The 17,502-nt window shown below is 41.7% G+C and overlaps 1 protein-coding gene across 2 annotated transcripts in view; it reads right to left on the bottom strand.

The window, feature by feature from the left end:
• The window catches only part of POLR3A (RNA polymerase III subunit A), a 53,444-nt gene that overhangs the window by 18,858 nt on the left and 17,084 nt on the right, over window positions 1-17,502 (bottom strand). For both annotated transcript variants that reach the window (XM_059899164.1, XM_059899165.1), the window contains exons 12-19: window positions 16,802-16,871; window positions 16,276-16,403; window positions 15,932-16,070; window positions 14,198-14,362; window positions 11,322-11,494; window positions 3,639-3,750; window positions 2,170-2,288; window positions 483-620 (exon numbers count right to left, since the gene is read on the bottom strand). In XM_059899164.1, coding sequence (XP_059755147.1) covers window positions 483-620; window positions 2,170-2,288; window positions 3,639-3,750; window positions 11,322-11,494; window positions 14,198-14,362; window positions 15,932-16,070; window positions 16,276-16,403; window positions 16,802-16,871 — 1,044 coding nt within the window. The remainder of the gene's footprint in view (window positions 1-482; window positions 621-2,169; window positions 2,289-3,638; window positions 3,751-11,321; window positions 11,495-14,197; window positions 14,363-15,931; window positions 16,071-16,275; window positions 16,404-16,801; window positions 16,872-17,502) is intronic.

Raw genomic sequence — 17,502 nt, 5'->3', positions numbered from 1 at the left:
AAGCCAGCCCTCCAAGTGTGTCCAAGCCCTCCTGCGGGCACTGGAATAGGTTCTTGGAGTCTCTTAGAGTGGTATTAATAATGGGTTATATAAATAGTTGCACAGTGAGAAGCAGAGTCCTCTCAATTTGTAATCACGAGGTAGGTACTGTCACCCCACCTCCGTGTATTAGGAATCAGAGGCTCAGTGAGGTTCGATGACGTGCTCTGGGATGCATTTGGGTCCATGCTCTCCTCCAGCAATGCTTTGGTACATGTGGTTCCGGCCTGGTCTTCATCATTCGAAGGACATTGTGTGATTTGGAACATACTACCTTTGTATGTTGTTTATTTCTAGGGTACCCTACATCTCTCAATTTTTCCTTTTAAATACCAAGACTGGATAAATTAGAGCTCAGGTACAAAATAAGCAAACACTCAGCAGTCAAGATCTGCAGACCCTATCCTGCTTCATTGCTAATGGCCTACATTTCTTCAGGTTACCTGCATGTATCCTGTTTCAGCTGTCTTCACGGCTGTGTCAACCAGACCTTCCCGGCCAGCCATCGTGTGGAAGAAAAACTCGGTTGGTGTCAAACCTGAATAAAAGCTGTTAGCCACAAAGCCTTTGGCAGCTGGGAGCTAAAGAGAGGTAGGAAAAAAAGAAAAATCTAACAAAAAAGTTCAAGGTCCACAATTCCAAAGCCCATTCAAATCAGAAAATGCCTCAACTTCAGACTATAAATACCCAGCCAATGCACTCTCATGTTTTATGCCCTTTCCTAAAGGAGAAACAATTTAGCCCAGACCATCCTTACCAGAGACAAGGAGGGTGAGGCCCCAGCCAGGGTTGGTGCTGGTGCCACTGGCAGCCAGGTGGCTCGTGACAGAGAAACCAAAGCTTGGGCTGCTACCCCTAGACCAGGGAGGCAGTTACCAACCTCGGTTCAGAGGGCACCCTGCTGACTGTGACAGCTTGCCCCTGCCCTGGGAAACGACTCCTCCCAAGACACCCTTCCTGTGGGCCAGACCTGTCCAACTCCAAAACATAACCGTGTGCTGCTAATGTTTATGGGGATTCATTTTTGGGCTGTTGAAAATATTCTAAAATTAGACTGTGATGATGATCATACAACTCTGTGAACATACTAAGCTGCTGAACTCTACACTTTAAATGGGTGAATATTATGATAAATGAAATGTATCTCAAAAAAAAAAAACCTGTAAAAAGAAACAAACATATATAAAACACCATATGAAATGCCAAATGGCCTTTGATCTGGATAGGTCTGTGTTCCTTGGAGGACAACTCAGATGAACAGGCTAACCTCCTGCTTCCCTGTTTCATTTAAGGGGCAGCTGGCATTTCTAGGCAGGCACCATCTACTCCGAAGTCTAGCACTGGATATCCCTGGCATCTCTTCTAAATTGGTCAGGCTTTGACTCTGAGCCAGATAAGCATAGTCAGGTACCTCTCCAGTGACCAGCTGGCTGCCTGACCTCTAGTGATTTCTGATCTTGGGCAGAGAACCTGAGTTGTTCCTGAGGCCGCCTGATACAGAGAATATCTGTCCATTCTCAGTACAGTAGTCCTATCTCCCCAGGAGGGGCTGGACAGAAATCCTACAGTTCCACCGGGCAGGAGCAGCTGGGGCATCTCTGCTTCAGTGCGAATAGCAGCTGACTCCATCCAGAATTTACTAAGTGACCAAATCTGCTCTAAGTTGTGCTCTGCTGACACTAGTGTCTAGACCACGAGGGCCAATGGAACCCAGGAGTCATTTACAAGCAGAGTTTAAGAATTCCAGAGAGGAAAACTTGGAATTTCCCGGTCGTTTTACATGTTCACAGTTTAAAAATCCTTATACTTTTATGTAAGTGCCCCCCAAGTAAGCATACAGATTGAATGCACATGTTATGATAACTACACATTTTGAACACTTAAGGTAAGTTGGATGGGAATCTGAAATCCTCCCTCTTGGTCCAAACTCAAGTTATACAGCTCTGAGTTTAACAAGGCTCCTTCTACAGGACTCAGGTTTGGGTTGCAGAGGGAATAACCCTGAGCGGCCGCCACCCTTATACACCAGCTCCAGGAGCCCCTTGGTTGGCAGCCCCAGAGCTTCCGTGACTCTCTTCTGCACTGCTGAAGGTTGTCCTTCAAAGTTCTGCCTCATCCGCTACTGCTTACCTTTGAGTGTTTTTCAAAGTGAGGCAAGGACCTGTTTTCAAAGCCATCTGGCACTCGAGAGCCACTGATGGCTTGCTGTCCCACACAGGCAATCATCTGTGATATGTTAATGAAGGAACCTGGGGAAGCAGGTCAGGAATGTAACATTCATTTACCAAAATGACATTAAATGAAGTGCAAGCAGATCTGTGGGATAAAACAGGAATACATGGCACAGCCCCCTATCCTCAACAAGTTCATAGTCTAGGGACAGTAAAAGTCAGAACTAGAGTAACACAGGGTAGAGCTGTCAGTAACACAAGAAAGGCCGAGCAGGGCTAGAGCTGCTCAGGGGTGAACGAGCACTTTGCGGCTGGAGGAAAGACTTCCAGGGGAGTCTTCCAGAAGGCAGCGGCAACCAGCTGGACATCTGGAGGACATTATGACTTAGACATAGAAGACGTGGGGGAGGAATTCCAAAGTGGGTGGGAGAGTGGGAAGCAAAGACATAGGATAGGAGTGTGGGGTACGTACCAGGAGCAGGGAGTAGGAGAATATGGGGTGAAAGGCAGCAAGATTAAAGAGACTGGACTTTATTCTGGCAAAAATTTACAGAAACAGGAAAAGCAGGAGGTTCGGAATTTGAGTGCAGTATCATGAAACCTAATGCTTTTAGGTTCTGGCTAACTATGACATTTAAGTGTTCTTAATTATCATCAAACACATTATTTTAAAAATCCGCAGGTTTTCTTTCTTTTCTTTAAAAAATAACGTCAAGTTTACTCAAAGCACCCTCAAACTCAGAAACCCACACACATGACCAGTAAGTTTCTCCAAAGGGGTGAGACTTCTAAAAATGCAAATAATTAAGTCTCTTTCTCTATGTATTATTCAAAAAACTTCAGGCCTGGGCTTCCCTGGTGGCGCAGTGGTTGAGAATCCGCCTGCCAATGCGGGGGACACGGGTTTGAGCCCTGGTCTGGGAAGATCCCACATGCCGCGGAGCGACTAGGCCCGTGAGCCACAATTGCTGAGCCTGTGCGTCTGGAGCCTGTGCTCCACAACAAGAGAGGCCGCGATAGCGAGAGGCCTGCGCACCGTGATGAAGAGCGGCCGCCACTTGCCGCAACTAGAGAAAGCCCTCGCACAGAAACGAAGACCCAACACAGCCATAAATAAATAAAATTAAAAAAAAAAGAACAAAAAAACAAAACAAAAAACCCAAAACTTAAAAAAAAAAACAAACAAAAAACTTCAGGCCCTTATAAACAAAAAGCCTGAAGTTCTTTTTTTTTTTGAAGCGCAGCTTGTGGGATTTTAGTTCCCTGACCAGGGATTGAACCTGGGCCCTGGCAGTGAAAGCCTAGAGTCCTAACCACTGGACCACCAGGGAATTGCCAGGCCTGAAGCTCTGACTCGCATTTTCTAGAACACAACCAGCCAGCCCACATGCAGCGCAGTGACAGCAGCGGCCGGAGGGGGGCACTCACCTTTAGAGCCGCACAGAGCCATGGTGAGGGGGCTGTTGCTCTTATCCAGCTCCCGGAGGCAGGCGCTGCCCGCGTGGTCGCGGATCACGGACAGCTCCTTCAGGATCAAAGCCTGGCAGGAGAAAGGGAGATGCGTGGTGGCTCTGTGATTACCAAAGTTCAATGAGACGTTTAAGGAAATGTGAAGAATTTCAGCAAGATGTCAGATTTCAGCAAGACGTCAGCAGATAAAAGGTTTCAGAGCCTTAGAAGACCAAGATAGCCTGTCTCTACAGACTGACATCTTCCACAGGCTGCCATAATCGGTGTGTAAGGAAAAAATGATCAGTAACAAAACCTTGGGAAATTCTTTAAACGGCCAATAAATGTGCTTGCTTGGCTTTGTGTACGGTACCCTACACGGCAATATATCCGTATATATGTGACTGTACATACTCATGCATGTGTATACTGTGTGTAAACAAATATAATATCTTATACTTTATAACAAATTATGTAATATGTAGTAAAAGAGAGTTGCTTGTGCTATTGTAAAATTTGTCTCTCTGCTAAGAACACATTTGAATTACCACCAGTTAAGCATGTTATGGGGTGACTCTATAGGAATATTCTAGTCCATGAGCTCATCCAGATTGTGATCTCTCAACTCACAACTTACAATGCTGAAGCAGTTAGGAGTCATGCTTCCCTTAAAAATGAGTGCAGCTGAGGCCTCAAGTAATTTTCTATGTGAGAAACACCCATTTCTCTCTCTCTCTGTTTTTCTTTAAGAGTTAGTGAGATTAAGAATGAGCTAAATGCCATCCACCAGAGGGCAGACAGCAGAAACAAGAAGAACTACAATCCTGCAGCCTGTGGAACAAAAACCACATTCACAGAAAGAGAGACAAAACGAAAAGGCAAAGGACTATGTACCAGATGAAGAACAAGATAAAACCCCAGAAAAACAACTAAATGAAGTGGAGATAGGCAACCTACCAGAAAAAGAATTCAGAATAATGATAGTGAAGATGATCCAGGACCTCGGAAAAAGAATGGAGGCAAAGATCGAGAAGATGCAAGAAATGTTTAACAAAGACCTAGAAGAATTAAAGAACAAACACCTGGAAAAATTAAAGAACAAACAAACAGAGATGAACAATACAATAACTGAAATGAGAAATACACTAGAAGGAATCAATAGCAGAATAACTGAGACAGAAGAACGAATAAATGAACTGAAAGACAAAATTGTGGAAATAATTGCCGAGGAGCAGAATAAAGAATGAAAAGAAATGAAGACAGCCTAAGAGACCTCTGGGACAACATTAAATGCACCAACATTCGCATTATAGGGGTCCCAGAAGGAGAAGAGAGAAAGAAAGGACCCGAGAAAATATTTGAAGAGATTACAGTTGAAAAATTCCCTAACACGGGAAAGGAAATAGCCACCCAAGTCCAGGAAGCGCAGAGAGTCCCAGGCAGGATAAACCCAAGGAGAAACACGCCGAGACACATAGGAATCAAACTGACAAAAATTAAAGACAAAGAAAAATTACTGAAAGCAACAAGGGAAAAATGACAAATATACAAGGGAACTCCTATAAGGTTAACAGCTGATTTCTCAGCAGAAACTCTACAAGCCAGAAGGGACTGGCACAATATATGTAAAGTGATGAAAGGGAAGACCCTACAACCAAGACTACTCTAGCCGGCAAGGATCTCATTCAGATTCAACTGAGAAATCAAAAGTTTTACAGACAAGCAAAAGCTAAGAGAATTCAGCACCACCAACCAGCTCTACAACAAATGCTAAAGGAACTTCTCTAAGTGGGAAACACAAGAGAAGAAAAGGACCTACAAAAACAAACCCAAAACAATTAAGAAAACGGTAATAGGAACATACATATTGATAATTACCTTAAATGTGAATGGATTAAATGCTCCCACCAAAAGACATAGGCTCGCTGAATGGACACAAAAACTCGCTGAAAGTAAGGGGATGGAAAAAGAGATTCCATGGAAATGGAAATCAAAAGAAAGCTGGAGTAGCAATACTCATATCAGATAAAATAGACTTTAAAATGAAGAATGTTACAAGAGACAAGGAAGGACACTACATAATGATCAAGGGATCAATCCAAAAAGAAGATATAACAATTATAAATATATATGCACCCAACAGAGGAGCACCTCAATACATAAGGCAAATGCTAACAGCTATCAAAGAGGAAATTGACAGTAACACAATAATTCAGGGGGACTTTTAACAGCTCACTTGCACCAATGGACAGAAAATTAATAAGGAAACACAAGCTTTAAATGATACAAGAGACCAGACAGATTTAACTGATATTTATAGGAAATTCCATCTGAAAACAGCAGATTACACTTTCTTCTCAAGTGCACACAGAACGTTCTCCAGGATAGATCACATCTTGGGTCACAAATCAAGCCTTGGCAATTTTAAGAAAATTGAAATCATATCAAGCATCTTTTCCGACCGCAACGCTATGAGATTAGAAATAAATTACAGGGAAAAACACAAACACATGGAGGCTAAACAATACGTTACTAAATGACCAAGAGATCACTGACAAAATCATAGAGGAATTCAAAAAACACCTAGAGACAAATGACAAGGAAAACATGACGACCCAAAACCTATGGGATGCAGCAAAAGCAGTTCTAAGAGGGAAGTTTATAGCAATACAATCCTACCTCAAGAAACAAGAATCTCAAACAAACAATCTAACCTTACACCTAAAGGAACTAGAGAAAGAAGAACAAACAAAATCCAAAGTTAGTAGAAGGAAAGAAATCATAAAGATCGGAGCAGAAATAAATGAAATAGAAACAAAGAAAACAAGAGCAAAGATCAGTAAAACTAAAAGCTGGTTCTTTGAGAAGATAAACAAAATTGATAAACCTTTAGCCAGCCTCATGAAAAAAAAGAGGGAGAGGACTCAAATCAATAAAATTAGAAATGAAAAAGGAGACGTTACAGCAGACACCGCAGAAATACAAAGCATCCTAAGAGACTACTACAAGCAACTCTATGCCAATAAAATGGACAACCTGGAAGAAATGGACAAATTCTTAGAAAGGTATAACCTTCCAAGACTGAGCCAGCAAGAAATAGAAAATATGAACAGACCAATCACAAGTAATGAAATTGAAACTGTGATTAAAAATCTTCCAACAAACAGAAGTCCAGGACCAGATGGCTTCACAGGTGAATTCTATCAAACATTTAGAGAAGAGCTAACACCCATCCTTCTCAAACTCTTCCAAAAAAGTGCAGAGGAAGGAACACTCCCAAACTCATTCTATGAGGCCACCATCACCCTGATACCAAAACCAGACAAAGATACTACAAAAAAAGAAAATTACAGACCAATATCACTGATGAATATAGATGCAAAAATCCTCAACAAAATACTAGCAAACAGAATCCAACAACACATTAAAAGGATCATACACCATGATCAAGTGGGATTTACTCCAGGGATGCAAGGATTCTTCAATATATGCAAATCAATCAATGTGATACACCATATTAACAAACTGAAGGATAAAAACCATATGATCATCTCAATAGATGCAGACAAAGCTTTTGACAAAAATTCAACACCCATTTATGATAAAAACTCTCCAGGGCACAGAGGGAACCTACCTTAACATAATAAAGGCCATGTGTGACAAACCCACAGCAGACATCATTCTCAATGGCGAAAAACTGAAACCATTTCCTCTAAGATCAGGAACAAGACAAGGATGTCCACTCTTGCCACTATCAGTCAACATAGTTTTGGAAGTCCTAGCCATGGCAATCGGAGTAGAAAAAGAAATAAAAGGAATACAAATTGGAAAAGAAGAAATAAAACTGTCACTGTTTGCAGATGACATGATACTATACATAGAGAATCCTAAAGATGCCACGGGAAAACGGCTAGAGCTAATCAGTGAATTTGGTAAAGTTGCAGGATACAAAATTAATGCACAGAAATCTCTTGCATTCCTATACACTAAGAACAAAAGATCAGAAAGAGAAATTAAGGAAACAATCCCATTCACCGTTGCAACAAAAAGAATAAAATACCTAGGAATAAACCTACCTAAGGAGGAAAAAGACCTGTACTCAGAAAACTATAAGACACTGATGAAAGAAATCAAAGATGACACAAACAGATGGAGAGATATACCATGTTCTTGGATTGGAAGAATCAATATTGTGAAAATTACTATACTACCCAAAGCAATCTATAGATTCAATGCAATCCCTATCAAATTACCAATGGCACTTTTTACAGAACTAGAACAAAAAATCTTAAAATTTGCATGGAGATACAAAAGATCCTGAAGAGCCAAAGCAATCTTGAGGGAAAAAAACGGAGCTGGAGGAATCCGACTCTCTGACCTCAGACTATACTACAAAGTTACAGTAATCAAGACGATATGGTACTGGCACAAAAACAGAAATATAGATCAATGGAACAGAATAGAAAACCTAGAGATAAACCCACTCACCTATGGTCAACTAATCTATGACAAAGGAGGCAAGGATATACAATGGAGAAAAGACAGTCTCTTCAATAAGTGGTGCTGGGAAAACTGGACAGCTACATGTAAAAGAATGACATCAGAACACTCCCTAGGACTTCTCTGGTGGTGCAGTGGTTAAGAATTTGCCTGCCAATGCAGTGGACACCGGGTTAATCTCTGGTCTGGGAAGATCCCACATGCCGCGGAGCAACTAAGCCTGCGCGCCACAACTACTGAGCCTGCGCTCTAGAGCCCGCGAGCCACAACTGAGCCCGTGTGCCACAACTACTGAGCCTGTGCTGTAGAGCCTGAAAGCCACAACTACTTTGCCACAACTACTGAAGCCCGTGTGCCTAGAGTCTGTGCTCCGCACAAGAGAAGCCACTGCAATGAGAAGCCCATGCACCGCAACAAAGAGTAGCCACTACTTGATGCAACTCAAGAAAGTGTGCGTGCAGCAACAAAGACCCAATGCAGCCAAAAATAAATAAATAAAATAAATAAATTTAAAAAAAAAAGAACACTCCCTAACAGCATACACAAAAATAAACTCAGAATGGATTAAAGACCTAAATGTAGGACCGAACACTATAAAACTCTGAGAGGAACATATAGGAAGAACACTCTATGACATAAATCACAGCAAGATCTTTTTTGACCCACCCCCTAGAGTGATGGAAATAAAAACAAAAACAAACAAATGGGACCTAATGAAACTTAAAAGCTTCTGCACAGCAAAGGAAACTATAAACAAGACGAAAAGACAACCCTCAGAATGGGAGAAAACATTTGCAAACAAAGCAGCTGACAAAGGATTAATCTCCAAAATATATAAGCAGCTCATGCAGCTCAATATTAAAAAAACAAACAACCCAATCAAAAAATGGGCAGAAGACCTAAATAGACATTTCTCCAAAGAAGACATACAGATGGTCAAGAGGCACATGAAAAGCTGCTCAACATCACTAATTATTAGAGAAATGCAAATCAAAACTACAATGAGGTATCACCTCACACTGGTCAGAATGGCCATCATCAAAAAATCTACAAACAGCAAATGCTGGAGAGGGTGTGGAGAAAAGGCAACCCTCTCGCACTGTTGGTGGGAATGTAAATTGATACAGCCCCTATGAAGAACAGTATGGAGGTTCCTTAAAAAACTAAAAATAGAATTTCCATATGACCCAGCAATCCCACTACTGGGCATATACCCAGAGAAAACCATAATTCAAAAAGACACATGCACCCCAATGTTCCTTGCAGCACTACTTAGCCAGGTCATGGAAGCAACCTAAATGTCCACTGAGAGACGAATGGATAAAGAAGATATGGTACATATATACAATGGAATATTACTCATCCATAAAAAGGAAAGAAATTGGGTCATTTGTAGAGACGTGGATGGACCTAGAGACTGTCATACAGAGTGAAGTAAGTCAGAAAGAGAAAAACACATATCGTATGCTAACACATATATATGGAATCTAAAAAAAAGAAAAAAAAGGTCATGAAGGACCTAGGGGCAGGACAGGAATAAAGATGCAGACCTACTCGAGAATGGACTTGAGGACACAGGGAGGGGGAAGGGTAAGCTGGGACAAAGTGAGAGAGTGGCATGTATATATATACACACTACCAAATGTAAAACCGATAGCTAGTGGAAAGCAGCTGCATAGCACAGGGAGGTCAGCTTGGGGCTTTGTGACCACCTACAGGGGTGGGATAGGGAGGGTGGGAGAGAGATGCAAGAGGGAGGAGATATGGGGATATATGTATACATATAGCTGATTCACTTTGTTATAAAGCAGAAACTAACACACCATTGTAAAGCAATAATACTCTAATAAAGATGTTAAAAAAAAAAGATGTGGTACATATATACAATGGAATATTACTCAGCCATAAAAAAGGAACAAAATTGGGTCATTTGCAGAGACATGGATGGACCCAGAGACTGTAATACAGTGTGAAGTAAGTCAGAAAGAGAAAAATATCATATGTTAACGCATATATGTGGAATCTAGAAAAATGGTACAGATGAATCAGTTTGCAAGACAGAAATAGAGACACAGATGTAGAGAACAAACGTATGGACACCAAGGGAGGAAAGCAGTGTGGGGAGCGGTGGAGGTGGGATGAATTGTGAGATTGGGATTGACATGTATACACTAATTTGTATAAAACAGATAACTAATAAAATGAATTTAAAAGAAAAAAAAAGAATAAGCTAAATGTATGTATAAAATAGATAACTAATAGGGATCTACTGTATAGCACAGGGAACTACTCAATACTCTGTAGTGGCCTATATGAGAGAATAATCTAAAGAAAAGTGGAGATATATATATACACACATATATATATATATAACTGATTCACTTTGCTGTACACTTGAAACTGACACAACATTGTAAATCAACTATACTCTAATAAAAATTTTTTAAAAAACTAAAAAGAATGAGTTAACTGTGAACACCTGACACAACGCTGCTTTCTGTCTGCTTTAAAAAGTTCATTTCATCAGAAAATTTCTTACTGTTCAAAAAACCTTTCTTCTCTGCTTAGGTGAGTTAAAGCTCTGAGCCCCAGGCTACTGGGGAGGCAGAAGGGAGCCAGGCAAAACCCTGGTGCAGGCGGACTGCTGAGCCAGGCTGCTTCAGGGAATATGCAGGACTCTCAGGCAACTCTGACTCTGCCATGTGCTGGCCCAGTTCGCAGCTGACCTAGCTCCACATGTGAGAGGGCAGCAGACTGGTATGTGACTCTCAGATAGGAATTAGCCATGTCTCTTTCAAAGACCATCCATTCAGAGAGCTGTGGTGTCAGTCTCTAGTCACAGGATGCTGGAAGTAGGAAGGGCAGAAGCGCTGAAGTACCAGGTACGGAGGGGGCCCAAGCGTGATGCTGGAAGAAGAGCAGCCCCATGTGGTCAAATGAACAGATGGCCGTGTTTTCACCACCTAGAACAGGAAAGCTGGAAGAGATGTAACAGATCTAACGGGAGGCCCTCCCCGCTTTAGAACACACACAAGCTGCACAGCACGGAGATGGGCTAAAGCCACTGCCTTTCCTTCCCACTCACCTCTGCTCCTTCTCTTCAGGGCCTACAGCGCCACCCAGTGATGAACTGGCTAAACTGACCCGAAGAGCCAGACTCACCTCCAGGGTCTCCTCAGCAGTGCAGCCTGGCTGCTGCTGCAGCTTGCCTGTGTTCAGGGCTTCAATGTACTCATCACATTTTTTGTAGCCAGCATTCAGCAACTCATACTTGGCCTTCAGCAGTCCTTGGCCAGGCGTGACGTCACCAATCCCAATTGAGAATCCACGGTTAGCTGCAGAATAGTTGCCCGGGAGAGCAGGAAGAGAGAGCCACGGATGTTAGTCAACCTGCTGCACAGAAAGAAGTTTATACCTTCAGAGAACTTGTTACAACCCAATTAAACAAAATGTTCCTGTATCAGTCTGTAGGTAGTTATGCAAAAATGACTAAGACTCACTAACTCCTCTGAGACCTCACAACCCACAGTGATGTCCCAACTAACTACACTATAAAGCAGACAGCCACTAAATAGTAAGGAGCGCCTGAGAAAGCCAGCTATGGAAAGTGGGCCACCTGACTGCTGGTTCTCAGCGTCGCAGAGACCTCTCTGCCCCGATTCTCTTTTTCAGAAATTATTATTCCGAAATACAGAGACTAAGAAACAAATGTAAACTGCACCGTTGATGGAACTATACAGTAATCCTAACCCTAATATCTGCCTACGAGAGGCTACTGGCTTAGTAGGGTGGGGAAGGGGATGCCTAAAAGTGGCTGCAGAAAGGAGGGCCACGAGTCTGGAAAGTCTCAGAAACAAAATCCTCAGGTTCTGTGGGAGGTAATGTAGGTGCTGGAAACGGGGAAACCCGGTGGAAAGTTTGGACAGGCATACCTTGTTTTATTGTGCTTCACAGATATAGTGGTTTTTAAAAAATTGAAGGTTTGTGGCAACCTTGTGTTGAACAAGTCTAAAAGCACAATTTTTCCAACAGCATCTGCTTACTTTGTGTCTCTGTGTCAAATTTCGGTAATGTTCATAATATTTCAAACGTTTTCATTATTATTATATTTTTTATGGTGATCTGTACTGTGACTACTATGACTCACTGAAGGCTCAAATGATTAGCATTTTTTAGCAATAAAGTATTTTTAATTAAGGTATGTACATTGTTTTTTAAGACACAAGGCTATTGCATACTTAACAGACTACAGTATAGTGTAAACAACTTTTGTAACCACTGGGAAACCAAACAGTTCATGTGACTTGCTTGATCGTGGTATTTGCTTTATCGTGGTGGTCTGGAACTGAACCTGCAATGTCTCTGAGGTCTCCCTACAAGAAACAGGCCCCAGATCCTTACCCCTGTGGGAGACAGAGTGCTAGAGAAGATGAATTTGGGGATCAAGAATAGGAAGCCTTAAAAAAAAAAAAAAAAATTAAAAGAAGGAAAGGAAAAGAAAGAACTACCAGCAAGGGACTTCCCTGGTGGCGCAGTGGTTAAGAATCCACCTGCCAATGCAGGGGACACAGGTTCAAGCCCTGGTCCGGGAAGATCCCACATGCTGCGGAGCAACTAAGCCTGTGCACCACAACTACTGAGCCTGTGCTCTACAGCCTGTGAGCCACAACTACTGAGCCCCCGTGCTACAACTACTGAAGCCCATGAGCCTAGAGCCCGTGCTCCACTACAAGAGAAGCCACTGCAATGAGAAGCCCGTGCACTGCAACGAAGAGTAGCCCCTGCTCGCCACAACTAGAGAAAGTCCATGTGCAGCAATGAAGACCCAATGTAGCCAAAAAAAAAAAAAAAAAAAAGAACTACTGGCAAAAAAGAACAATGGTTGGAAATTAAATATATGATAGTGAAAAAACTTTTAAAAATCAATGAAGTTGTTAAAAGAAAACTGAATCCAGAAACAAAGAAATGGACAACAGGGAAAATCAGAGAATCAATCCAAAAACTCTACTAGACAATGAACAGAAATTCAAAAAAGAAAGAACAGAGAAAGTAAAAGGGAGAAAATGATCAGAAAAAGTGCAAGAAAATAACCAGAACTGAAGGACACATGTTGCAGATTAAGAGAGCTTATACAGTGCTCAGCGCAATGAGTGACAACAGACCCATCGCAAGGTTGTGTCACTGTGAACTTTCAGAATGCCAGAAACAAAGAGGAGTCTCAAAGCTTCCAGAATAAAAAGACAATTCAGGATAAACAACAAGGTCCTAATGTGTCTAGCACAGGGAACTATATTTAATATCCTGTGATAAATCATAATGAAAAAGAATGTTAAAAAAATAGATGTATGTGTAGAACTGAGTCACTGTGCTGCACAGCAGAGACTGGCGCAATGTTGTAAATCCACTATTGCTTCAATTAAAAAAAAAAAGACAATTCAAATACAAAAATTTGGGAATAAGAACGGAAATACACTTTACAGCAACCGTTAAAGCTAGAACAGAGTAGAGCAATCCCTTCAAAATTCTCAGGGAAAATAATCTTCAGTCTAGAATTCTACACCCAGCCAAAGAGTCAAGTATAAGAGTAGACTAAAGATGTTTTTGGGCATGCAAAAAATCTACTGGCCTGTGGTACGTTCAAAGCATGAGCAAGCAAAGGTAACAGAATAGTGCAAGGATGGTAGAGAAATACTGAGTAACACGGTAGGGCTGAACCGTGGAAGACCCAGAGGGTGACAGTCTTGCACAGGTACCTTGGAAGCAGCCCATGAAGGACCCTTTATGTAACAACCCTACCTGATGGGCATTAGGGAGCTACTGTAGCTTTTGAGAAGAGAACTGAAAAGCAAATTCAAATCTGCAGCCAAACTAGTCAGTATCAAGTTAATTTCATTAAGAAGAGCATAAATAGTTTAGCCTGGAATAAGTATCCTTTTCTTTGTGTGTGTGTATGTGTGTGGGGCAGGGGGATGAAACAGTAAAAGAAACCCCTGAAACACCAATAACTAGCAATAAAACAAGGATGCTGAGATACTCACACAGGTAGACGGGGGCCAGTCTGGCGAGCCGTGACATCGCATCGGCAGCTTCGTTCTGCCCCCAGTCTCGCAGCAAAATGTAAAAAATATTGTTCTTGGATCCTGATCCCAGCGTTCCTTTGTCCATGCTGCCAGTCATCAGCTCGCTGTTCTGGATAGTGACGTCTGGAAGGAAACAATGATTATGGACTTACACAATTATTTATTACTTTGCCTCATTCCAAAATGAATTTGAGGCAGTTGAGAAAATTTCTTCTCGTATTAAAAGTTAAAGCAGAACAAACAGATATGCTCTTAAAAAAAATTTTTTTTTGAGGGGGAAAAAAAGAGAAATCTAGGAACTTTTGAAGAGCATGAAAGGTCTAGTTAGTTACCCTATAGCCCTAACTCTGAAAGGTACTAGTTGACACTCATTGTCCTTATCTGTGAACTGTGGATGACAGTATCAAGCTCTTGCCATCTTGATGTCATGGGGATGTTTTGAGCATCAATTCAATCATGTACAACGAAGTGTTGTTTATAAAGCACTTTGTTATTTACCTAAGACACTGAAGACTAACAGTGGCACCATCATGAAAAGCCTAAACAACAAAATGAAATTTGTATCTAGAAACAAACAAAACACAATCTAAAACAAGAAGCCAAAATACGTTAAAGACCAGAGAGTATATTTTCAAAAGAATGGTTATAAATCTGGGGAAGAAAAATCAGTGCTCTTCAAAACATTTATTCTTCATCATGAGACAGCAGAAAACCCTTGACCTTCAGAGAGACTCTGCGGTTCAGTTCTTTAGTACAGAGCCCGCAGATCCACTTCTTGTCACTAGGCCTTGTTAGCAAAGCCCATTCTAAATCAGTGCTACTCAAACCAGCCTGCTGGGGAACTGCCTGTTAGCAGCCTGGGACCCAGAAAGTAAATGCTGCCTGAACGGCATTGGTGTGTGGACCACACTTTGGGCTGAATTAGTCTAGGGTACTCAGATGGCTCGCATTTAAATCCTCTCACTGTGAGAGTAGCATTGACATATATACACTACCAAATGTAAAATGGATAGCTAGTGGGAAGATGTTGCACAGCACAGGGAGATCAGCTCGGTGCTTTGTGAGGACCTAGAGAGGTGGGATAGGGAATGTGGGAGGGAGGCTCAAGAGGGAGGAGCTATGGGGATATATGTATACATTCAGCTGATTCACTTTGTTGTACAGTAGAAACTAACACACTGTAAAGCAATTATACTCCAATAAAGATATTAAAAAATAAACAAGTAAATAAATAAATAAATCCTCACTGTTACACCTGATCTTCATGTTATCAAAACATCCATTGACCAGGTGAGGCAGCTTAAAACAATTAGCCTCTTCAGTTATACTTTTTAGTCACACTTTTAGACAATGAACATGTTTTTGGACATAAAATAGTAAATTAAATGCCTTAAATAACGAGACCTTTGTACGGCCAAAAAAAACAACAAAAAAAGGAAGAAAAAAGAATTTGCATTAATTGGTAGAAACGAGTCTCATCTGAGACAAAACACGAGCAGAACATTCTAATCATTGGGTTGGTCATGTGTCTACACAATCTCTACCTTTTAGAGAAACACCACCTGCATCTCCCTGAAGAACAAACTTCCTGCCTAAGGCTACAGAGAAAATTGGGATTTGCTGGCTAAGCGAAGGTAACTGTTGGTCGCTTGCTTTCCTGACCCCCGGCCCCACCCCACTGCTTTAACTCACAGGAGTCATTGACACAGAGGTCTTCTCCTTTGCCACAGTACTGCTTGCCCTTGGTTCGGAGGTTGGCCCTCACTGGGTTGTCATCGCTGGGTCTGAGGATGACGCTGAAGATCTGCTTTCCCGTCCACAGGGTGACAGGCTGAAGGAGGAAAGAAGCCAGAGCATCGGAGGGCTGAGCCTGGTCTCAACCACCCTTCATGCAAGTGAGGCAAGATGGTACAGTGGTCACACACCAACCGGGCAGCAGCGTGCGTACACTAAGGCCACTGGTGTGTCCATACAGTCACACACACACACACACACACACACACCTGTGTGCGTACACACACAGCTCCTGCACAAACCTTTAATATTGTAGGGGGTGGGAGGCGAACTTTAATTTTCTCATCCTTGCCCACCAATATGGAAGCAATGATCTGGCAAGCCTTGGCTCGGTCAAAGAAAGTGTCCTTAAGAGTGAGGAGATAGGCACCTGAGGAAAGAAAAGGAATGAAATTGTGAGAAAAATCACAAGGTTTCAATTTTAAATAAACGTGGACTATTACTAAAAGAGTGAGGTAAAAGTAAAACACAGCTGCTTCTTGGCTTTCTCCTCCAACTAGAATCCAGCCTCCACAGGGAAAGCGACTTTGTTTTACTCGCCGCCATAGCCCCAGCACTTAGAAAATAAAAATGTCTTGTGTATGGCAGGAGATCACTAAATAACCAACCAATGCAAAATATCTCAAGTAGGTTCACAATCACACTTAGTAAATAAACAACAGAATTAAACACAGGCAATTAAACAGCTTTTCAAGCGGACACATGAACACGGTGAATGAGAATCCTCGTGTTCCAAAGTCTCCTTTCAAGTGAATTCCACAAACCCACCTGTCAGAAAATCCTGAATAGCAGCAATTAGTGGTTCTCCATTCCTTGGGGTTACAAGATTTGCTTTAGTCTGAAGGAAAAAGGAACACAGTAAGTTAGCCATCCTTGGATGCATGATGCAGCCCCAAAGACCTACACCACAAAGACTCTGAATTGTTATGAATAAATGAAGAGTAGCAGGAAGATGAGGCTGAGAACTGGAAGCTAGGGTCCTTAACTGCAGCTTTGTCACCAACTTCCATCCCTTAATCTGTCAAGGGGAGAGAAAAATTACCAGCGAGACTGACCTCAGAGGTTCCTGCACTCAAATACTGCATGAAGTAGTTTTGAGTTTCTATGAAGAACACTTCGGGTATAAGATGTTATTGTAATTAACAAATGCTCCCCTCCAAAGAAAATTTACTTCTGTGAATGAATGATGAGTAGCACTGTGTTATCTCTGAAGTCAATCAATTCCACACTCTCTACAACGATGGCAGAATTGTCGAATTTCTCTTGCGTCAGACATTAAGTTTGAACAACAGGATTTTAATTAAAATGTAATGAGTGCCTACAGCGGCAAAAATGGGTGCTACTTGTTCAGTGCATTATTAACCAATTTAAAGAAGGTTCTGTGCATCAAAGTGCATTTGCTCAAATCTTTTAACTGAGGTGTAATTGACCATGATAGCCAACAGTCAAGTTTCTGCTATACCCTTGTC

This window comes from Balaenoptera ricei, chromosome 16 (genome assembly GCF_028023285.1).
Source record: "Balaenoptera ricei isolate mBalRic1 chromosome 16, mBalRic1.hap2, whole genome shotgun sequence".
NCBI lineage: Eukaryota > Metazoa > Chordata > Mammalia > Artiodactyla > Balaenopteridae > Balaenoptera > Balaenoptera ricei.
The sequence above is the reverse complement of the archived record's forward strand: the minus strand, read 5'-3'. Positions and strand labels throughout refer to the sequence as shown.